At 42.9% G+C, this 19872-nt stretch overlaps 1 protein-coding gene across 1 annotated transcript; it reads left to right on the plus strand.

Annotated features, from left to right (window-relative positions):
* The first annotated feature begins 1010 nt into the window (after nt 1-1010).
* Nucleotides 1011-18358, plus strand: WDR55 (WD repeat domain 55). Its single transcript, XM_075276373.1, has 9 exons — nt 1011-1055; nt 3508-3558; nt 8398-8555; nt 9560-9660; nt 10308-10395; nt 13532-13711; nt 14510-14609; nt 15974-16143; nt 17619-18358. Exons 1-9 carry the CDS (start codon nt 1038-1040, stop codon nt 17968-17970), a joined length of 1218 nt encoding a protein of 405 aa, XP_075132474.1. The 5' UTR covers nt 1011-1037; the 3' UTR covers nt 17971-18358.
* The last annotated feature ends 1514 nt before the right edge of the window (nt 18359-19872 follow it).

Raw genomic sequence — 19872 nt, forward strand, 5'->3', positions numbered from 1 at the left:
CATTCAGGGTGTGTCTTCTTCTTCATCCACGCCTCCTCTTCCTCCGATGTCCTCCGGTCCCATCCTCCTCCGGCGTTCGCTAACTGACATTGATTAAAAAAAATGGCCTGGGCGCTTGTGCAGTAGCCGTAGTAGAAGCCGCATGCTACTGCGCATGCACCCAGGCCATTTTTTTTTTAATCAATGTCCGTTAGCGAGCGCCGGAGGAGGACGGGACCCGAGGACATCGGAGGAAGAAGAGGCATGGATGAAGAAGACAGCGCACCCTGAATGCCCGCCCAGCGTGCACGATGCGTAAGTAGATCACATTCTTTTTTAAGTTATTATTTTAAAACGGGGGGGGGGGGGGGAGTTTAATATAACTTTTACGGTACCTGAATAGCCTTTTTAAAGGCTATTCACGCATATGTGGGGCTCTATCAGCATGATTTTGCTGATAGAGCCCCTTTAATGAGTTACAGGATCTTTTTTACCTCTGTGTGATCCTGGCTGTCAGCCATTTATGAAGAAGTCGACGCCTCCGCAGCCCTGAGAATACAATACATTGGGGGCAGAGTGGATATAATACATACTGGTGCAGATGTAGGGGCATAATACAGAAGGACATAGCAGAAAATAATATAATGTACTGACCTACAGAACACAGGGGACAGCTCATGTTCACTATACAGTGATATTTTCCTGCTTCCCAGTACACTGTATGGAATATAACATGTATCCTTATGATGTACAAATTGTCCCGCAAAGATGAAGCCCTCATAAGGCTCTGTGACAGGAAAAAAAACTTATGGCGCTTGGGAGGAGGGGAGTCATATATCATTGTGGACACAGGACACATGAGGCGGCTCTCCTCTCAGTCTATATACACACACTGTATTCCTGCGCTATTCCCGGTCACAGCACTTTTTTCCCCTCGAGCAGTCACGTGATACACAGACTTCTGCGTCATCCGAAAGGTCCTTGTGCAGTTTGTGAACACCCCGCTAGCGTTGAGCACGTGAGCGCCATTTCTGTATAGTCAGCTGCCAGGACCAAACATGGCGGCGCCCACGGAGGTAAGCATGAGAATGGCGAGCGGGTGTTATATAGCAGCGGCCTGCCACTGTAGTGATAGGACAGGTTTGTGTTTGACCCCTTGGTGATTGACTGAATGGCCTGGTGGACGCAAATGTGATACCGCAATGGGATTGTTGGCGATTGCCCGGTGCAGCACTCGGGGATCTCCGGCTCTACCATTGAACGAGAGCAGGGACGAGGCTGTGTCCACCGGGGGTCGCTGGAGGGTAACACTAAACTGGGGGCAACTAGAGGCAGACAAGTCCCCTCCAGATACCTGCACGGTTTAATGCTTCCTCCAGTTGCCCCCAGTTTCATAACCCCCTTCATCTGCCCCATCCATCCCTGCCCCATTTCATCTGTCCCCCTCCATCTCTCCCCCAGTTTCATGTCCCCCCCTTCATCTCTCCCCCAGTATAGCATTCCCTCTAGGTTACTGACACACACACACTCTGTATCCTGTACCCTGTGGATATAAGATAGATGTTTCATGACCTGTCAGGACAATTTAGGACACTAAACCACTCACATGTCTAAGTCGCTAGGGGGTGACGCCATATCTGCGTGCAATATAAATAAAACCGCATTGTGCTCTCCTTTTTGCTGTATTTTCACCCTGATCTGGCGCAGTTCTTCACTGAAGCCAGAGGAATACACTTTGGTTTTAGGACACATGCACAGTGAAGCTGGGGCGTACGTCCTCTGCTTCACTGAAGATCGGCGCAGACCTCAGGAACACCAGGGATGAGACTCATCGGACTCTTCCCTAGGTAAGTATAAAGGTCTGTTTGTTGTTTTTTTTGTTTGTTTTTTTTTTTTTTTACTTAAATGCGGGCACAGCCATTTGGGACACTAAATCCCTTGTCCATAAGAAAGTGTCCTAAATCAACAGGATGGGTTCTAGGTGGGATTGTCTAATGTGGTAATCTCCATGGGGGTCACAAGCCATATGTCTGCCAAAAATGTACTCCCAAAGGTGCCATTATCTTCTGTGAGACAGACAGCGTGACCAGGTGGAGAATGGACCCACGCACACAATATAGAGGGGTTCTGAGACATATGGAGTATCTTTATCCATCTCCATCACAACGGAACAGAGCAGAACCCTCAAATTGAAATCAATACAGGACTTCTTTGTGCCTTTCGTTGAAACATCGGCGCTCCCTTGGCCTGCGCACGTAGTAATGTGCATAAGGATTGGAGCTTGAGTATGCATGTAGTGTCATTTCGCTTAGAAACTATGGCAGAGGTTGGCACCTTAGGCATATCTGCTTGACACAGGCCTCTCTGACATGGGCAATTGTTCATTTCAAGAAAGGAAGAAAAACTGCATCAAAAACGTAATGGGGAAGAAAAAAAAGTGAAACGTCACTGTGTTTTCCTACATGTGGCCTTAGCATTAGACCATACTAGGAGATGTACCTGTATTATCTCCTACAGTCATATTCACATGCTTCAGATTTGTTGCATGAATTTCTGTGACTGTCCTTCATCTCAGTGGGGCTTAGTGGAATCCAAGCAAGTGAACGTATTCCAATAAACATATTGTACTTGGACACGCGGAAAGCCTTCAAAAGTGGGGATCTAGAAGTATTATATATACTGATGTGTGTACATTGTACAGTATATAATCACTGCCTAATGGCAAGAAATGCCCCATTTTTTTTCTTGCTGGTACATACATACCCTGAACACTACATGTGGTTACACATTTTCATCTGTGCGTTTTCTAAGGTTGGGTTCACAATACCATTTTTAATGTCCGTTGTGCTCATCCATCACATGATAAGAGCTACAGACATTCAGTGAGAGATGTAGACTCCTCTGTTGGGTGTCTGTCTGCATTCACCCCAATGTATAGTTTCTGTCATGTTTTTCTACTTTTCTGGTGGATGAAAGTTGGGCATGTAGGATTTTTTTTCTTATGTCATAAATGCACAGACACATTGTAAAGAACTCGACGGAAGAAAGCTTCCATTAGTATCAATGGGAATAGACACAGATGACGGGGGCTCCATCTGTGTCTGCTACTCTGCTACAGTAGTCATGATGATGGATGACGGCAACGGACATTAACAAGGGGAGTGTGAACTCACCCTAATAATCTTTTCTTTTATGCTGAAATAATGGAATCTTGTGTATCCAAACCAGGGCTGTTAGTGGAAAAAAGAAGCAAGCTGCCCTATCTTGCCGCGGATTCGGGGCTCCCTCCCGATTAGGCCCGTTCTTTGAGCCTAATCCAGAGCGGAATGCCGCGATGGGATGCCAGTGCAGTGCCGCGCCAAAGTGTTCACACGCCGTGTGAACATACCCTAATTCTGACCAATTCTTTATTTTTGGAAACTTGACTTGGAATGTATATACTACTTTTTCCTCTCATACAACAAGGTATTATAAGTGTATCTCAGTTGTCACTTGTCTTAGGTATCTCTTTTTCTCCTTTTCTTGTAGACTGTGCCAGTCAATACAGATCTGGATGCAAATGATGAAGAAAGGCAACAGGTAAGAACGGCCTCTTATATTACTACTATAAATGAACAACTAAACAAGGGTCTGTCGTGAAAGCTCAGAAAGCACAGGAGAGCTGCTGCAAACAGAGAATCTGACTTTTGGTGGATTTGGTAGTACGTTGTCACCCCTTTACTTGAATGGGTGACAGGTATTATTGCATTTCTTCTGCATGAAAATGTGTGACAGATTAAGTTCCTCTAGAAGCAGAAAACTTAAAGATGACCTTTCATCAGATTGGGCACAGGCAGTTCTATATACTGCTGGAAAGCCAACAATGCGCTGAATTCAGTGCACTATCGCCTTTCTCGATCTGTGCCCCAGGTAAAGCGCTATTGGTCCCGGTACCGTAGCGCTTTACAGTTAGAAGGGCGTTTCTGACAGTCAGTCAGGAACGTCCTTTTTCCACAGCAGAGCCTATCGATCTGTACAGTGTGAGTGCTATAGGCGCTGCTGTGGAGAAGGACGTACCTGACTGACTGTCAGAAATGCCCTTCTGACTGCAAAGCTCTACAGTACCGGGACCGATAGCGCTTTACCCGGGGCACAGATTGGGAAAGCTGACAGTGCATTGAATTCAGCGGCTTTCCAGCAGTATATGGAACTGTCTGTGCCCAATCTGATGAAAGGTCTTCTTTAAAGTATATACCATTACATTTTTATAGCATGGCATGCATAACCCCATTGTAATGCTGTGTTTGGGATCAGAGCAATTAGAATCGCAAAATACGCTCTTATATATGCCTTAGATTTTCCTGTGTGTAGTAGTTGTGGTTGGCTTTCCCAACAGATAAGTAGATCTCCGTGGTTGGGAAATAATTGTATTGCAGTTGACAGCTGTTATATGATTGAAATATCACTTGTGTATATATTCCAACGCCTTTTATCAGTTCGTGCCCCCTCCTCATGTCAGGATGTCAGCGTAGCCTGTGACTAAAGGGCATCCACTATAATATAGCTCACAATAACCTTGCTGAAGAGTGATTTATATAGGAGGGCCTGAAACCTGTACCATGTGCAATGTGACTATAGAAAACACCTGAATTCCTTTGGTCACATAGTATACTGACATCTTCACAAAGAAGGGAATGGGAGCAATTTCCTTTTTGACATGGTGAGAGGACCCACAAAACTTTCATCCCAAAAAGGAGGGGGCAAGAAACAATGGAAGGTTTGTGGGCTTTAGGATGTGTAACAATTAGAGATGAGCGAACACTAAAATGTTCGAGGTTCGAAATTCGATTCGAACAGCCGCTCACTGTTCGAGTGTTCGAATGGGTTTCGAACCCCATTATAGTCTATGGGGAACATAAACTCGTTAAGGGGGAAACCCAAATTCGTGTCTGGAGGGTCACCAAGTCCACTATGACACCCCAGGAAATGATACCAACACCCTGGAATGACACTGGGACAGCAGGGGAAGCATGTCTGGGGGCATAAAAGTCACTTTATTTCATGGAAATCCCTGTCAGTTTGCGATTTTCGCAAGCTAACTTTTCCCCATAGAAATGCATTGGCCAGTGCTGATTGGCCAGAGTACGGAACTCGACCAATCAGCGCTGGCTCTGCTGGAGGAGGCGGAGTCTAAGATCGCTCCACACCAGTCTCCATTCAGGTCCGACCTTAGACTCCGCCTCCTCCGGCAGAGCCAGCGCTGATTGGCCGAAGGCTGGCCAATGCATTCCTATGCGAATGCAGAGACTTAGCAGTGCTGAGTCAGTTTTGCTCAACTACACATCTGATGCACACTCGGCACTGCTACATCAGATGTAGCAATCTGATGTAGCAGAGCCGAGGGTGCACTAGAACCCCTGTGCAAACTCAGTTCACGCTAATAGAATGCATTGGCCAGCGCTGATTGGCCAATGCATTCTATTAGCCCGATGAAGTAGAGCTGAATGTGTGTGCTAAGCACACTCATTCAGCACTGCTTCATCACGCCAATACAATGCATTAGCCAGTGCTGATTGGCCAGAGTACGGAATTCGGCCAATCAGCGCTGGCTCTGCTGGAGGAGGCGGAGTCTAAGGTCGGACCTGAATGGAGACTGGTGTGGAGCGATCTTAGACTCCGCCTCCTCCAGCAGAGCCAGCGCTGATTGGTCGAGTTCCGTACTCTGGCCAATCAGCACTGGCTAATGCATTGTATTGGCGTGATGAAGCAGTGCTGAATGTGTGTGCTTAGCACACACATTCAGCTCTACTTCATCGGGCTAATAGAATGCATTGGCCAGCGCTGATTGGCCGAATTCCGTACTCTGGCCAATCAGCACTGGCTAATGCATTGTATTGGCGTGATGAAGCAGTGCTGAATGTGTGTGCTTAGCACACACATTCAGCTCTACTTCATCGGGCTAATAGAATGCATTGGCCAGCGCTGATTGGCCAGAGTACGGAATTCGGCCAATCAGCGCTGGCTCTGCTGGAGGAGGCGGAGTCTAAGGTCGGACCTGAATGGAGACTGGTGTGGAGCGATCTTAGACTCCGCCTCCTCCAGCAGAGCCAGCGCTGATTGGCCGAATTCCGTACTCTGGCCAATCAGCGCTGGCCAATGCATTCTATTAGCCCGATGAAGTAGAGCTGAATGTGTGTGCTAAGCACACACATTCAGCACTGCTTCATCACGCCAATACAATGCATTAGCCAGTGCTGATTGGCCAGAGTACGGAACTCGACCAATCAGCGCTGGCTCTGCTGGAGGAGGCGGAGTCTAAGATCGCTCCACACCAGTCTCCATTCAGGTCCGACCTTAGACTCCGCCTCCTCCAGCAGAGCCAGCGCTGATTGGCCGAATTCCGTACTCTGGCCAATCAGCGCTGGCCAATGCATTCTATTAGCCCGATGAAGTAGAGCTGAATGTGTGTGCTAAGCACACACATTCAGCACTGCTTCATCACGCCAATACAATGCATTAGCCAGTGCTGATTGGCCAGAGTACGGAATTCGGCCAATCAGCGCTGGCCAATGCATTCTATTAGCCCGATGAAGTAGAGCTGAATGTGTGTGCTAAGCACACACACATTCAGCACTGCTTCATCACGCCAATACAATGCATTAGCCAGTGCTGATTGGCCAGAGTACGGAACTCGACCAATCAGCGCTGGCTCTGCTGGAGGAGGCAGAGTCTAAGATCGCTCCACACCAGTCTCCATTCAGGTCCGACCTTAGACTCCGCCTCCTCCAGCAGAGCCAGCGCTGATTGGCCGAATTCCGTACTCTGGCCAATCAGCACTGGCTAATGCATTGTATTGGCGTGATGAAGCAGTGCTGAATGTGTGTGCTTAGCACACACATTCAGCTCTACTTCATCGGGCTAATAGAATGCATTGGCCAATCAGCGCTGGCCAATGCATTCTATTAGCGTGAACTGAGTTTGCACAGGGGTTCTAGTGCACCCTCGGCTCTGCTACATCAGATTGCTACATCTGATGTAGCAGTGCCGAGTGTGCATCAGATGTGTAGTTGAGCAAAACTGACTCAGCACTGCTAAGTCTCTGCATTCGCATAGGAATGCATTGGCCAGCCTTCGGCCAATCAGCGCTGGCTCTGCCGGAGGAGGCGGAGTCTAAGGTCGGACCTGAATGGAGACTGGTGTGGAGCGATCTTAGACTCCGCCTCCTCCAGCAGAGCCAGCGCTGATTGGTCGAGTTCCGTACTCTGGCCAATCAGCGCTGGCCAATGCATTCTATTAGCCCGATGAAGTAGAGCTGAATGTGTGTGCTTAGCACACACATTCAGCTCTACTTCATCAGGCTAATAGAATACATTGGCCAATCAGCGCTGGCCAATGCATTCTATTAGCTTGATGAAGCAGAGTGAGGGTTCAAGTGCACCCTCGGCTCTCCTACATCAGAGCCGAGGGTGCGCTTGAACCCTTGTGCAGCCTCGGCTCTGCTACATCAGAGCCGAGGGTGCGCTTGAACCCTTGTGCACACTCTGCTTCATCAAGCTAATAGAATGCATTGGCCAGCACTGATTGGCCAGAGTACGGAATTCGGCCAATCAGCGCTGGCCAATGCATCCCTATGGGAAAAAGTTTATCTCACAAAAATCACAATTACACACCCGATAGAGCCCCAAAAAGTTATTTTTAATAACATTCCCCCCTAAATAAAGGTTCTCCCTAGCTATCCCTGCCTGTACAGCTATCCCTGTCTCATAGTCACAAAGTTCACATTCTCATATGACCCGGATTTGAAATCCACTATTCGTCTAAAATGGAGGTCACCTGATTTCGGCAGCCAATGACTTTTTCCAATTTTTTTCAATGCCCCCGGTGTCGTAGTTCCTGTCCCACCTCCCCTGCGCTGTTATTGGTGCAAAAAAGGCGCCAGGGAAGGTGGGAGGGGAATCGAATTTTGGCGCACTTTACCACGCGGTGTTCGATTCGATTCGAACATGGCGAACACCCTGATATCCGATCGAACATGTGTTCGATAGAACACTGTTCGCTCATCTCTAGTAACAATGGATCTGCTGTCTTTGTTGCCAGCTAAACAACCCTTTTAGGACTTTTTTAGATATATTTGTAATGTAGGGTATTATAGGATCTGTATATCCATTACAAATGCCTTCCCAATCATAGGTCTAATGACCCAAACTAGCAGTATCATCTTGACATATGACATTAATGTAATACAGTCGTCTAAATTAGCCCTTAGTGGTTTTTGGTTTTTTACCTAACCCGTAGGTGACAACTGAGAACGTCTGCACACGCAAGGCTACTTCATAACCTTTCTATATAGAAATATTAGGGTGAAAGAGAATATTTTAGGTTGCACCTACATGATCTTTGAATATCTGCATTTTATCTGTATACTCTTATCTTGTCTAGGATGAGTCTGGAGAGCTTGATGATACTCCAGGCCCAGCAGAACCCCGGGTGAGGGATACTCCCATGGACATATCATTTGAGGCTGCTGTGAACACCATTGCATTCCATCCCAGTCAGGACATCCTCGCTGCCGGAGATCTAGATGGAGATGTGTTTGTGTAAGTCTTCATGTATTATCTGCTGGGATTCGCTCACTATTACAAAGCTATTATGTTATTCATATGCTTTCCTCTCATACAGATTAGTTAGGTAGTTAGATCATGTGATTCATAGAACACCAGTAAGTGTACGAAATGTCAGACTAGATGACGTATCCTGTAAAGGGGTATTACCATAAAATTTACTGGTTATGAATGGTGTAAAAAATGAACAATTTTCTAATGTACATGTATTTGTATAAGTCACTTACTTGTCCTCTATGCATCTACTTGCTGTAAATATCATCCACCTCCAACAATCCAGTTTGGTGGCCGTGCATGTACAATGATGTCTTCCACGTGTTGGTGCCGCTGCATATGTATATGCACTACTGTCACATAGGAAACTGTGGTTAACACAAGCCAACACAGCGTCATGTCACTGGAGGGAAGTGGGAGAGTGGTAATATATAATTGACACATGAATCCAACTCACGTTTCTGATAATGGAGAATTGATGATAATGTAGGTTTTAATAATATATATATAATAATTATTAGAATATATATATATATATACATATACACATACACACACACACACACACGCATCGGGATCCTGTCTAGAATCATATCTGTTTGGTATTGCCCCTCTCCACACACTGATGTACATGAGTTTTGCATTTGAGAAAGTTTTTCCTGTGAGGACGAATACGTATTATATACATATATACATGCACACACGGATCCTGTCTGGAAGCATATGTGATCGGTGTTGCCCCTCTCCACACACTGATGTACATGAGGTGGCAGGTAGTGTCTGTATGATACTGTACACAGGTCATAGTGATGAGGCAGAGCTGTTGCTTTTGTAAATTACAGTTGTGATTGGAGATTAATAATACACTCTTCAGAAGCCGAGGTCAATATTGTCTGCAGCACCAGGGGGTATCAGTCTCTTGCCATAACAGTCAGACCTCAGAATACCAGATACGAGAAACTTCATGAACTTTGTGTTATTTTTAGGTACTCCTATTCCTGCCTAGAAGATGGCAACAAAGAACTCTGGTCTTCTGGACATCACCTAAAGTCATGTCGAGATGCTGCATTTTCCAGTGATGGCCAGCGTAAGAAACTGACAGATATTATTACTCAATGGTTTGGCTGTTCTATCTAGAACTGGTATTATGACAGTGTACATAAGGGCATAAAGCCTTATGTGTGTGCAGTCCAAGAAGGGTTCTGTACCGAGTGTTATGAAGCATGTACTATCCAGAACCCCCACATTGAAATCAATGTAACATGGAAGGTACACGGACATCATCCAAGTGCTTTCTGTTAAAATCAGAATCCCCCGAGTCTACACACTCAGTTAAGGCCTGTGCACACGGAGTAAACGAGCGCTCATTTTTGCATAATACACTTGTAAAGAATACACATGTAAAAAACGCACCAAAAAAGTGTGATTTTTGCGCATTTATTTTTCACGTATAAAAAATGTAATTGAAGTCAATGGGAGTCTGATTTTTACACATATATTATGCAAAAATGAGTGCGCATTTACTCCGTGTGTATGAGGCCTAAAGCCTTATTTTCATGCAGAGGATTTTACATCTACCACAATGGAGTTCACAGAGGTGCCTTGGATTATATGAACTCTTAACCCTAATGCTTTAAACTCTATGATGTCTTTTCTTATATATAAGGGTTTTTTTTGTTGTGTATGGGCCATTTTATGTCATATTTCACTATTGCTTTTACTTTTTTGTTTTAGAGCTTTTTACAATTTCCAAAGACAAGTCCATCCACATCCTTAATGTGGAGGAGGGAAAACTAGTGAAACGCATCACCAAAGCCCATGAGTAAGGATACTGATTCCAACTTTACAAGAAGCTAAATGCTCACATTTAGGCTGGTCTTACACGACCGTAGTTTAAGTCCACAAATGGTCCGCAATTGAGGGTTTTCAATTGCGGACCATTTGCGGACACATTATACTCAATGCGGCCTCTTACAGCACCGGATATTTTATCCGTGGTGTGCCGGGCCGCAACCGAGGTCCGCACTTTTTAGAACATGTCCGTAATGGCCGCAATTCACGGCACTGCACGGACTCGCCCATAGAACTCTATGGGCGAGTGCGGCAGGTCACGGACTTCTGCGGAGTGTAAGTTGCTGATCAGCAACTAGTGTTGCTGATCAGCAACTTGCGGACCGTAAAAGCATTACAGTCGTGTAAGACCAGTCTTAAAATACTGCTTAGAACTATTTGTGTGGTCTTGTAATGATACCTTAAAGGGGCTTTGCTGGATTAGAAAACATGACAGATTTAGGGTGCATTCACACTAAGTGTACGCTCACTGATTCTGAACGTGTAAACTCGTTCCCAATCAGCGGCGTTAAAACAGATCCCATTACTTTCTATGGGAGCCGTCATACGTGCGCTCCCCATAGAAATGAATGGGCTGCTTTTTTCCCTATTGCTTTCAATGTGATACGCGTATTACACTTTCACAATCAGTGAGCGTATACTCAGTGTGAATGCACCCTTATTTTTATTTTTTTCTCAGGAAGTGACATCACATCTGTTGCTCACCTCACCATGCTGTAGCTCAGTCCCTTTTATCTAAAGAGGACCTTTCACCACGTCCTCTTTGTCTTTTCTCTGATTGGAGCTCACACCCCTTTCCTACTCTTTCCTGACACCACCCACCTGACAGTAACAGAGCCTAAATAACATATCGGGCACCAAAATTAACAGCATTGATTGCTTGGGAATGGTGGGGGCTAGAGAAATAATTCCAACTGAACTTGAATCAGCAGAGCAGCGTCTATTAACAGATGCTAAGAATTGGAACTGAAATTTATGTGCTGTGGCTGTTATAGGTGTGATCTGCCAATAATTCTTGGTATACCACAGTACAGTGCCTGAGGAACTTGTGGTGATTCAGATTTTGTTTTGTAGTTATCCTTAGAAAAAAAAATATTGGAATTTTTACAGTGACCACTAGATGATACTGTCGTAGTGTCTAGGTAACTAGAACAAGTGAGAAGGAATGTATTGCCAATTTTTCAATGTAATTATTAAAACAGCATAGTTATATATATATATATATATATATATATGTGTGTGTATATATATATATATATATATATATATATATATATATATATATATATATACACAGTCCTATGAAAAAGTTTGGGCACCCCTATTAATCTTAATCATTTTTAGTTCTAAATATTTTGGTATTTGCAACAGCCATTTCAGTTTGATATATCTAATAACTGATGGACACAGTAATATTTCAGGATTGAAATGAGGTTTATTGTACTAACAGAAAATGTGCAATATGCATTAAACCAAAATTTGACCGGTGCAAAAGTATGGGCACCTCAACAGAAAAGTGACATTAATATTTAGTAGATCCTCCTTTTGCAAAGATAACAGCCTCTAGTCGCTTCCTGTAGCTTTTAATCAGTTCCTGGATCCTGGATAAAGGTATTTTGGACAAACAATTCAAGTTCAGTTAAGTTAGATGGTCGCCGAGCATGGACAGCCCGCTTCAAATCATCCCACAGATGTTCAATGATATTCAGGTCTGGGGACTGGGATGGCCATTCCAGAACATTGTAATTGTTCCTCTGCATGAATGCCTGAGGATTTGGAGCGGTGTTTTGGATCATTGTCTTGCTGAAATATCCATCCCCAGCGTAACTTCAACTTCGTCACTGATTCTTGAACATTATTCTCAAGAATCTGCTGATACTGAGTGGAATCCATGCGACCCTCAACTTTAACAAGATTCCCGATGCCGGCATTGGCCACACAGCCCCAAAGCATGATGGAACCTCCACCAAATTTTACAGTGGGTAGCATGTGTTTTTCTTGGAATGCTGTTTCTTTTTGGACGCCATGCATAACGCCTTTTTTTATAACCAAACAACTCAATTTTTGTTTCCAAAATGAAGCTGCCTTGTCCAAATGTGCTTTTTCATACCTCTGGCAACTCTATTTGTGGCGTACGTGCAGAAACGGCTTCTTTCTCATCACTCTCCCATACAGCTTCTATTTGTGCAAAGTGCGCTGTATAGTTGACCGATGCACAGTGACACCATCTGCAGCAAGATGATGCTGCAGCTCTTTGGAGGTGGTCTGTGGATTGTCCTTGACTGTTCTCACCATTCTTCTTCTCTGCCTTTCTGATATTTTTCTTGGCCTGCCACTTCTGGGCTTAACAAGAACTGTCCCTGTGGTCTTCCATTTCCTTACTATGTTCCTCACAGTGGAAACTGACAGGTTAAATCTCTGAGAAAACATTTTGTATCCTTCCCCTGAACAACTATGTTGAACAATCTTTGTTTTCAGATCATTTGAGAGCGGGCTGTCCATGTTCGGCGACCATCAAACTTAACTGAACTTGAATTGTTTTGTAGAAAGAAATGGTCCAAAATACCTTCATCCAGGATCCAGGAACTGATTAAAAGCTACAGGAAGCAACTAGAGGCTGTTATCTTTGCAAAAGGAGGATCTACTAAATATTACTGGCACTTTTCTGTTGAGGTGCCCAAACTTTTGCACCGGTCAAATTTTGGTTTAATGCATATTGCGCATTTTCTGTTAGTACAATAAACCTCATTTCAATCCTGAAATATTACTGTGTCCATCAGTTATTAGATATATCAAACTGAAATGGCTGTTGCAAACACCAAAATATTTAGAACTAAAAATGATTAAGATTAATAGGGGTGCCCAAACTTTTTCATAGGACTGTATGTATATATATATATATATATTTATTTCTGCTTATGCCAGTTTACTTCCAGTACCAAAAACAGTGTTTGCCATAAATATTTATCATACCGCCTACCATGTTTTGAGTTGTGCCAGCTTGTTCAATAGCTGCAACCCTCGTTCTTAATTGAGGAGGGGGGGGGGGATGTGTGTGTAAAATATATATATTTGTATTAGTAAAATGTATGCACGTTGTCTCCCAGCTCTGCATTGAATAGACTGCTCCTGATAGACGAGAACCTCTTTGCCACTGGTGATGACAGTGGAATGTTGAAAGTGTGGGACCTCCGAAGGGGTACAGCTTTCATGGAGATGAAGAATCATGAAGAATACATAAGTGACATGGTCATTGACCAAAACAAAAAGATGCTCCTTACAGCGAGGTAAGCCAGGTACTTACAATATTCTACCAGCGTGCATGGTAATTGGGGTCTGCTTTTATGAGGTCATTTGCCGACTATGGTACTACACAACCACCCATGTCACATTCAGCTTTTTTTGTCTTACAATACAGACCTCAACACAATCAAGAAGATGTAAGTCTCCTTAACTGCAGGGAGTGTTTCAGCAAGGAAATTAGTATCAAACTAAAGTACCTTGTATGGCGGCTTCTACACTTTTCAAAGATATCTTTCTTATCCAGTATTGCAGCTCCATTTTCATGAAAATTAAGGTTATATTCTTATGCAAAGTAGCTGAAAAGCACTTTAGGGGCATTTCTTCTCCTCCTGGGGGTTCACCTTCCATTCTTAATAACTGTCCCTAAGTGCAGAAAAAGTGTGACAAAAGGTAAGATGTTACTCAAGCAATATTGGGTGGAAGATAGGAGGGGTTGTCTAGAGCAGAGAGTGAAGCCCTAAAACCCTTTTCAGCTAATTTGCATAAAATAACCCTGCTTTTCATGAAAATGGATCTGCAATGTAGAAGAAGACAGACATCTTTGTAAAGTGTAGGTGCAGCCCTGCAATGTGCACTGCATTGTATATATCACTTTTTTTTCTAATATGTTTTAATATTCTGATTGACATTTCATTTTATTTTTTTATGTTCTTTTTATTTTGCTTACGTTAGTTTATTGGTTTATTATACTTTATTCTTCATTCTACTTAGTTTATCTACTTTCTATAATAGTTAGATGCATTTCTTGTCAACATGTCTTATTATTGTTTTTCTCCTCTTAGTGGCGATGGAACAATGGGTGTGTTCAACATAAAGAGACGCAGGTTTGAGTTGCTTTCAGAATACCAGAATGGAGATTTGACATCTGTAGCCATAATGAAGGTTGGTTGTACTTTGTCCCTTCACACACACCTATAAAGGGGTATTCTGATCACAAGTCTCCCCCCCCCATCAGCAAAATCAACTGAAATTAATGGAATTGGGTTACAAAATATCCCTGTTCTTTTGATTGCTGGGGGTCCCAACAGACCCCCACCGATCAACAAGTTAGGATATGGAAAATATCCCTGATCTAACCTGCCATTTCTTAACTCGCTATACAGCAAAATAATTCATACTAAAACTCTTGCGTGCCAGCAATCTCTTGTACTACTTTTTTTTTTTTATCAAAGTGGCCATGAAATTTCCTCATATTTTTGTGATATCCCCCACTGTTCATTTTCCATTACTGCCAATGTCTCACTAGTTTCTCTCGACACTCAGAAAATGACTGTAAAGCCCATTGTTGAGTAAATAGTAGAGATGAGAGAGTACTATTTCAAACGGCAGTTTCGAACAGCACGCACCCATAGAAATGAATGGAAGCGGCTGGCACGATGATTTTGCCGGCCGCTTACCCCCCTGCGTGCCGGCTGCATCCATTCATTCCTATGGGTGCGTGCTATTGAAACGGGAGTTTCGAATAGTACTCGCTCAGCTCTAGTAAATAGGCATTTCGAGCCATTTTCTGTTTTGTCGAGACAGGATCAAGAAGTAGATTCCATTAGGGATCCTGTAAGCATCGAACAGTCCAGTCTTAAATTTGCGTGGCATATTTTCTAATTGTGTGATGGAAAATTCCTCTGTGACAGTTGTCCCATAATTACTAATGGATAGACGGTGTAAACTTAGACAGTATAAAAATGCACCAGATTTATTATGGTGGCTAAGGCTGGAAGATAACTGGTGCATCTTTAGACTGTCAAGTCTAAGTTTATACAACCCATTAGTTGACTTATTTTTAACCAGGAACTTTAAGCCAAAATTTTTTCGCACTTTGGGCACATTTTGTCACGTGCAAGCCAAGCCCACAGGTTTAGCAAGTTGTAAACATTTTAGCTCAAATTAGATACATGAAAATATTCAAAAGATACATCACATTTTCGTTTAGTCATAGCCACAACACAATAGTAATTCTGCCTCATTACGTTTTAGGTTACTGTAGATCTGGTCTAATACATAGCAACGTGCACATAACCTTTGCTACAATATTCTTCCCAGTAGCATTTACAAGTTCATACACTTACTGATGGTTAATTGATTCTTATGAAAATAGACCCTACTATATGTAAGCTAGCAGATTAAATTGATTTTATTTTTGCACAGCACATTGTCATGTAATGTTATTGCACCGTAGAGTAACAGATGCACAGATTTTACTTTTATCTGACCTCTTTAAATCTAACACATTCCTTTCTTTCTTCTAGAGAGGTAAAAAAGTGGCTTGTGGTTCAAGTGAGGGGACAATTTATTTGTTCAACTGGAATGGATTTGGAGCAACAAGTGATCGTTTTGCTGTGAAGGCTGAATCCATCGACTGTATGATCCCTATTAATGATAACATTGTGTGCACAGGGTCTATGGATGGTGTCGTCAGGTCAGTAGTCAGCCTCTTTACATTTTTATACTTTCCTGTTATCAAAGTTCCTGATAAATACTGAAAAGCTATAGGTTGTTTTTATCTTTAGCCTCAAGTCATCTACTAAAGTTACAGTTCGATGACTTCTGTTATTTTAGAGAAACTGCACATGTAAAGGAAGAAGAGAGTGCACATAGTGTAAGATTGTTCTAATAATGATAGTAATTCTTAGACCATGTGTAGAGTACTCGCCTTACAGCTGATACTGCTCAGGAAATGACGGTTGTAGACAAGCATGGATCCACTCAATATGTCCTGGTGGTGGAGAAGTTTCATAACTGATGGTATCCCTGGGAAAAGGGAAACATAGTAACGCTTACAGGCGCTATTCCACCATGATGATTCACATGGACATCTAGCCACTCAGTAGGAATTGATGCATCACTTATTTGGTTGAGAGAAAAGAAAAAAGAAAAAGTCTGTGTACCCCAAAACTCTGTGAGAATTTTTTCAAACTCTAGATTTGAAAAAAGCCTTGCAATTCCTACCGTAGAGACTGCGTAGTCAGAGTTCTATCTGAATCATTGTGATATAACGCCTGGTGGAGTTTCTGTTTCTTTACACATGGATAACAAGTTAGACATGACTTCATTGAAGTCAGTAGGAGTTCCGTATTTCTGCTGTGCCTCTTTGTTAGCATAGCTAGCTGTTAGTCCGAACCACGCCAGAACAAAGATATGGCAGCACTGTGGTCCAGAGCTGTGGAGGTGTACACGTACCCAGAAGCCATTCAATAGACTCCCCCACAGGATAGACTATTAACTCGAGTCAGCACTTTTTGGATTAAGTGTAATTAAAAAAAAAAAAAAAATTCCTTACCGATCAGATGTTACATTGTGGCCCAAGCCAGTACAGTGTATAAAACTGTCCAATAAAATGGTAACGTTCAGCCTGCAGCAGAATATAGAGCGTGTATGGAATTAGAATACGTTGCAGATCAATCTTTTATTTTTTTTCTTAAATTTCTTAACCCAGATTTATTTATTAATATGTAGTTTTATTGTGAGCAATATTTATATACTTGCTACACATGGTATTAAATGTATGGTATTAGACAATCATTCACACACATGTTGGTAAATTTAAGGTATGTTTTTGGTGTACAGCATGAAATTCTCCCAATGTATGGTGAGGCAGATCATAGATGAGGGTTTAAGCTTGGATACATATGTTTCAATCTGTGTGCTCGTATGTGATCTCCTTTTTTCCTGTATAACTATTTTTAGGTTACAGCTTAGTCTTGGTCAGGTTGATCATATAAAGGCGATGACATGACGCCTCATTTAATAGGCTTTATATAGCTTTGACACAAAGCCATTCTCTCAGATGTTAGACAAATAGGTGATAGCTAGGATTAGATGTAAAAATGTCTTGCTTTGGAAAATCTGTGTGCTGTCAGGCTTCATGTTCTCTCTTTTCTTCTGTATTTCCAGGGCCATTAACATTTTACCCAATAGAGTTATTGGTACAGTGGGCCAGCATCCTGGAGAGCCCATAGAACAACTAGCCAAGTCAAGAGATGGCAAATTCTTAGCGAGCTGTGCCCATGACCAGAAAATCAAGTTCTGGGATCTGTCAAACATTGGCTCCATTGTAGTAGATGTCTACAGGAAGCGGAAGAAGAACAGGCAGCTGCCAGCTTTAAGTAAGAAAGCTTTTGGAGGAGCTGATGACTTTTTTGCTGACTTGAAGGAGGATAAAGCAGAAAGTAAAGGAAAAGAAGAGGAGGAGGAAGATGATGATGATGAAGAAGAGAGTGACAGCGATGATTCAGATAGTGATTAAACTCATGATAGTGCAAACCAGAAATTCACTGCACGTGGTGAAGATCTATTTTTGGGTATTGTGTGTGCGGGATGTCCACCTACCAGGAACTGTAATGACGACCATTTTTGTTAACTCAGCAGAGAAACAAAATATATTAAGGACGTTTCTAGAGGTGGTTAAAAGTGAACCCTGTATATGTATCACAGGACAGTGAGTGACTCCTCAGCAGTGCCACCAGCAGCTTCGTGTGTGACCCTATAACTATGTACAAGTTCCATTTTGCAGTGACCTAATCTCATCATGTGATATTTCCATGCTTCACCGGTTACTGTAGGTGTGTGATGGTGGCCCCAGTCTATAAATAGAATTTGTACATACGTATACAATGTATTGAAAATTTATTTTATTAAAGGTTTTATCTAAAAACATTACGTAATGTTTAATTTCATATTATATTTGTATACTGGACCTCTATTCTGACTTGGGCTCCTTTCACACGACTGTATACAGGCGGATAAATAAGGTCAGCGTGTTGGCCATAAATTGCTGATGCTGTGAGTTTGTTTCAATTACATCTATGGGGAAACCACCAGCGTTTCTATAGGTATAATTGACATGCTGTGATTTCCAAAACCACGCTTTTTTGGAAATCACGGCGTGTCCATATCATGGTTTTTACCGCAAAGTGGGCATTTTTTTTAATTTTTCTGTTCATAGGCAGTGCTCAGTTTTTAGCACTATTGCTTTGTGGTGCCAGAGTCATAGGTTCAAGTGTGACCAAGGACAACCTACAAGGAGTTTGTATTTACGTCTTGTGCTTGCATGTGTTTCCTATGGGTACTTCGGTTTCTTCCCACACTCCAAAGGCATATGGATAGAGAATTTAGATTGTGAGCCCTACATGGCATTCTGATTGACAATGACTGTAAATTGCTGCAGAATATGTTGTCACTATACAAGTAAGAAATAATATGATGGCTTATGTTTTTCCGAGACAAATTATACTTCATAGGGCTCGTTCACATCTGCGTTCTCCTCTCCGTAATGCAGGTTTCCGTTTCCTTCATAAAACAGAGCAGGAGACTGAAACCTGCAGGAGTCTCTCTCACCCATTCATTTGAATGGGTGAGAAAGATGTCCGTCCGTGAGCAGCGGTGAGCGTTTTGCTACCACTACCTCTGAATCTTGTTGTAGGGTACAGATATTTTTAACGTGACAACACCTTTGTGTTACTGGACCTCCGATGCCTTGGTGATATTTGACTAAGACATCTGAATGGTTAATGCCCATGATCATAGAGAAGACTAATCGCAGGCATTGCCACCAAGTCTTTACTGTGTAATACAGTGGGGTTATGGCTCCCGCTTTACTCCTAAGCAGGTTCCATATTTAAAGTGCTGAATGAGGGCAGGCTTGGGAGTCTTCAAAATGGAAACAGTCACCAAGTCTATGCATATAATCTGTATGCTAATGAGATTAAATTAAAAACCACTGGTTTACTAGCATAGCAATATCAGGGCTCATTCACATCAGCATTCATCTGTCCTTATTGCTGGTTTCCGTTTCCTGCATAAAACAGATGCAGGAGACGGAAGCCTGCAGGAGACTTTCTCACCCATTCATTTGAATAGGTGAGAAAGCTGTCCGGCCGTGAGCGGCGGTGAGTGTTTTGCGCTCTCCGCCGCGAAACCAGGTTTTATAATCCGGACACAGAGTGGGACATGCAGTACTCTGTGTCCGGATTAAAAAATCCGGTTTCGCGGCGGAGAGCCTAAAACGCTCACCGCCGCTCACGGCCGGACCCGGTCTATGGTTTCCGTCTTCTGCCATGCAGAAGACGGAAACCATAGAACGGAGACATGAACGCAGGTGTGAACCTAGCGTCATGCGACTCTTGTGAAATACACAGAAAAATGTGCT

Source organism: Leptodactylus fuscus, chromosome 5 (assembly GCF_031893055.1).
Source record: "Leptodactylus fuscus isolate aLepFus1 chromosome 5, aLepFus1.hap2, whole genome shotgun sequence".
Classification (NCBI taxonomy): domain Eukaryota; kingdom Metazoa; phylum Chordata; class Amphibia; order Anura; family Leptodactylidae; genus Leptodactylus; species Leptodactylus fuscus.

Excerpts from the sequence above, each read along its gene's own strand:
- WDR55 (XM_075276373.1), top strand. Across the intron at positions 9,661-10,307 it reads ATTTTCCAGTGATGGCCAGC|AGCTTTTTACAATTTCCAAA; the intron begins GTAAGAAACTGA and ends TTTTTGTTTTAG. Across the intron at positions 13,712-14,509 it reads AAGATGCTCCTTACAGCGAG|TGGCGATGGAACAATGGGTG; the intron begins GTAAGCCAGGTA and ends TTCTCCTCTTAG.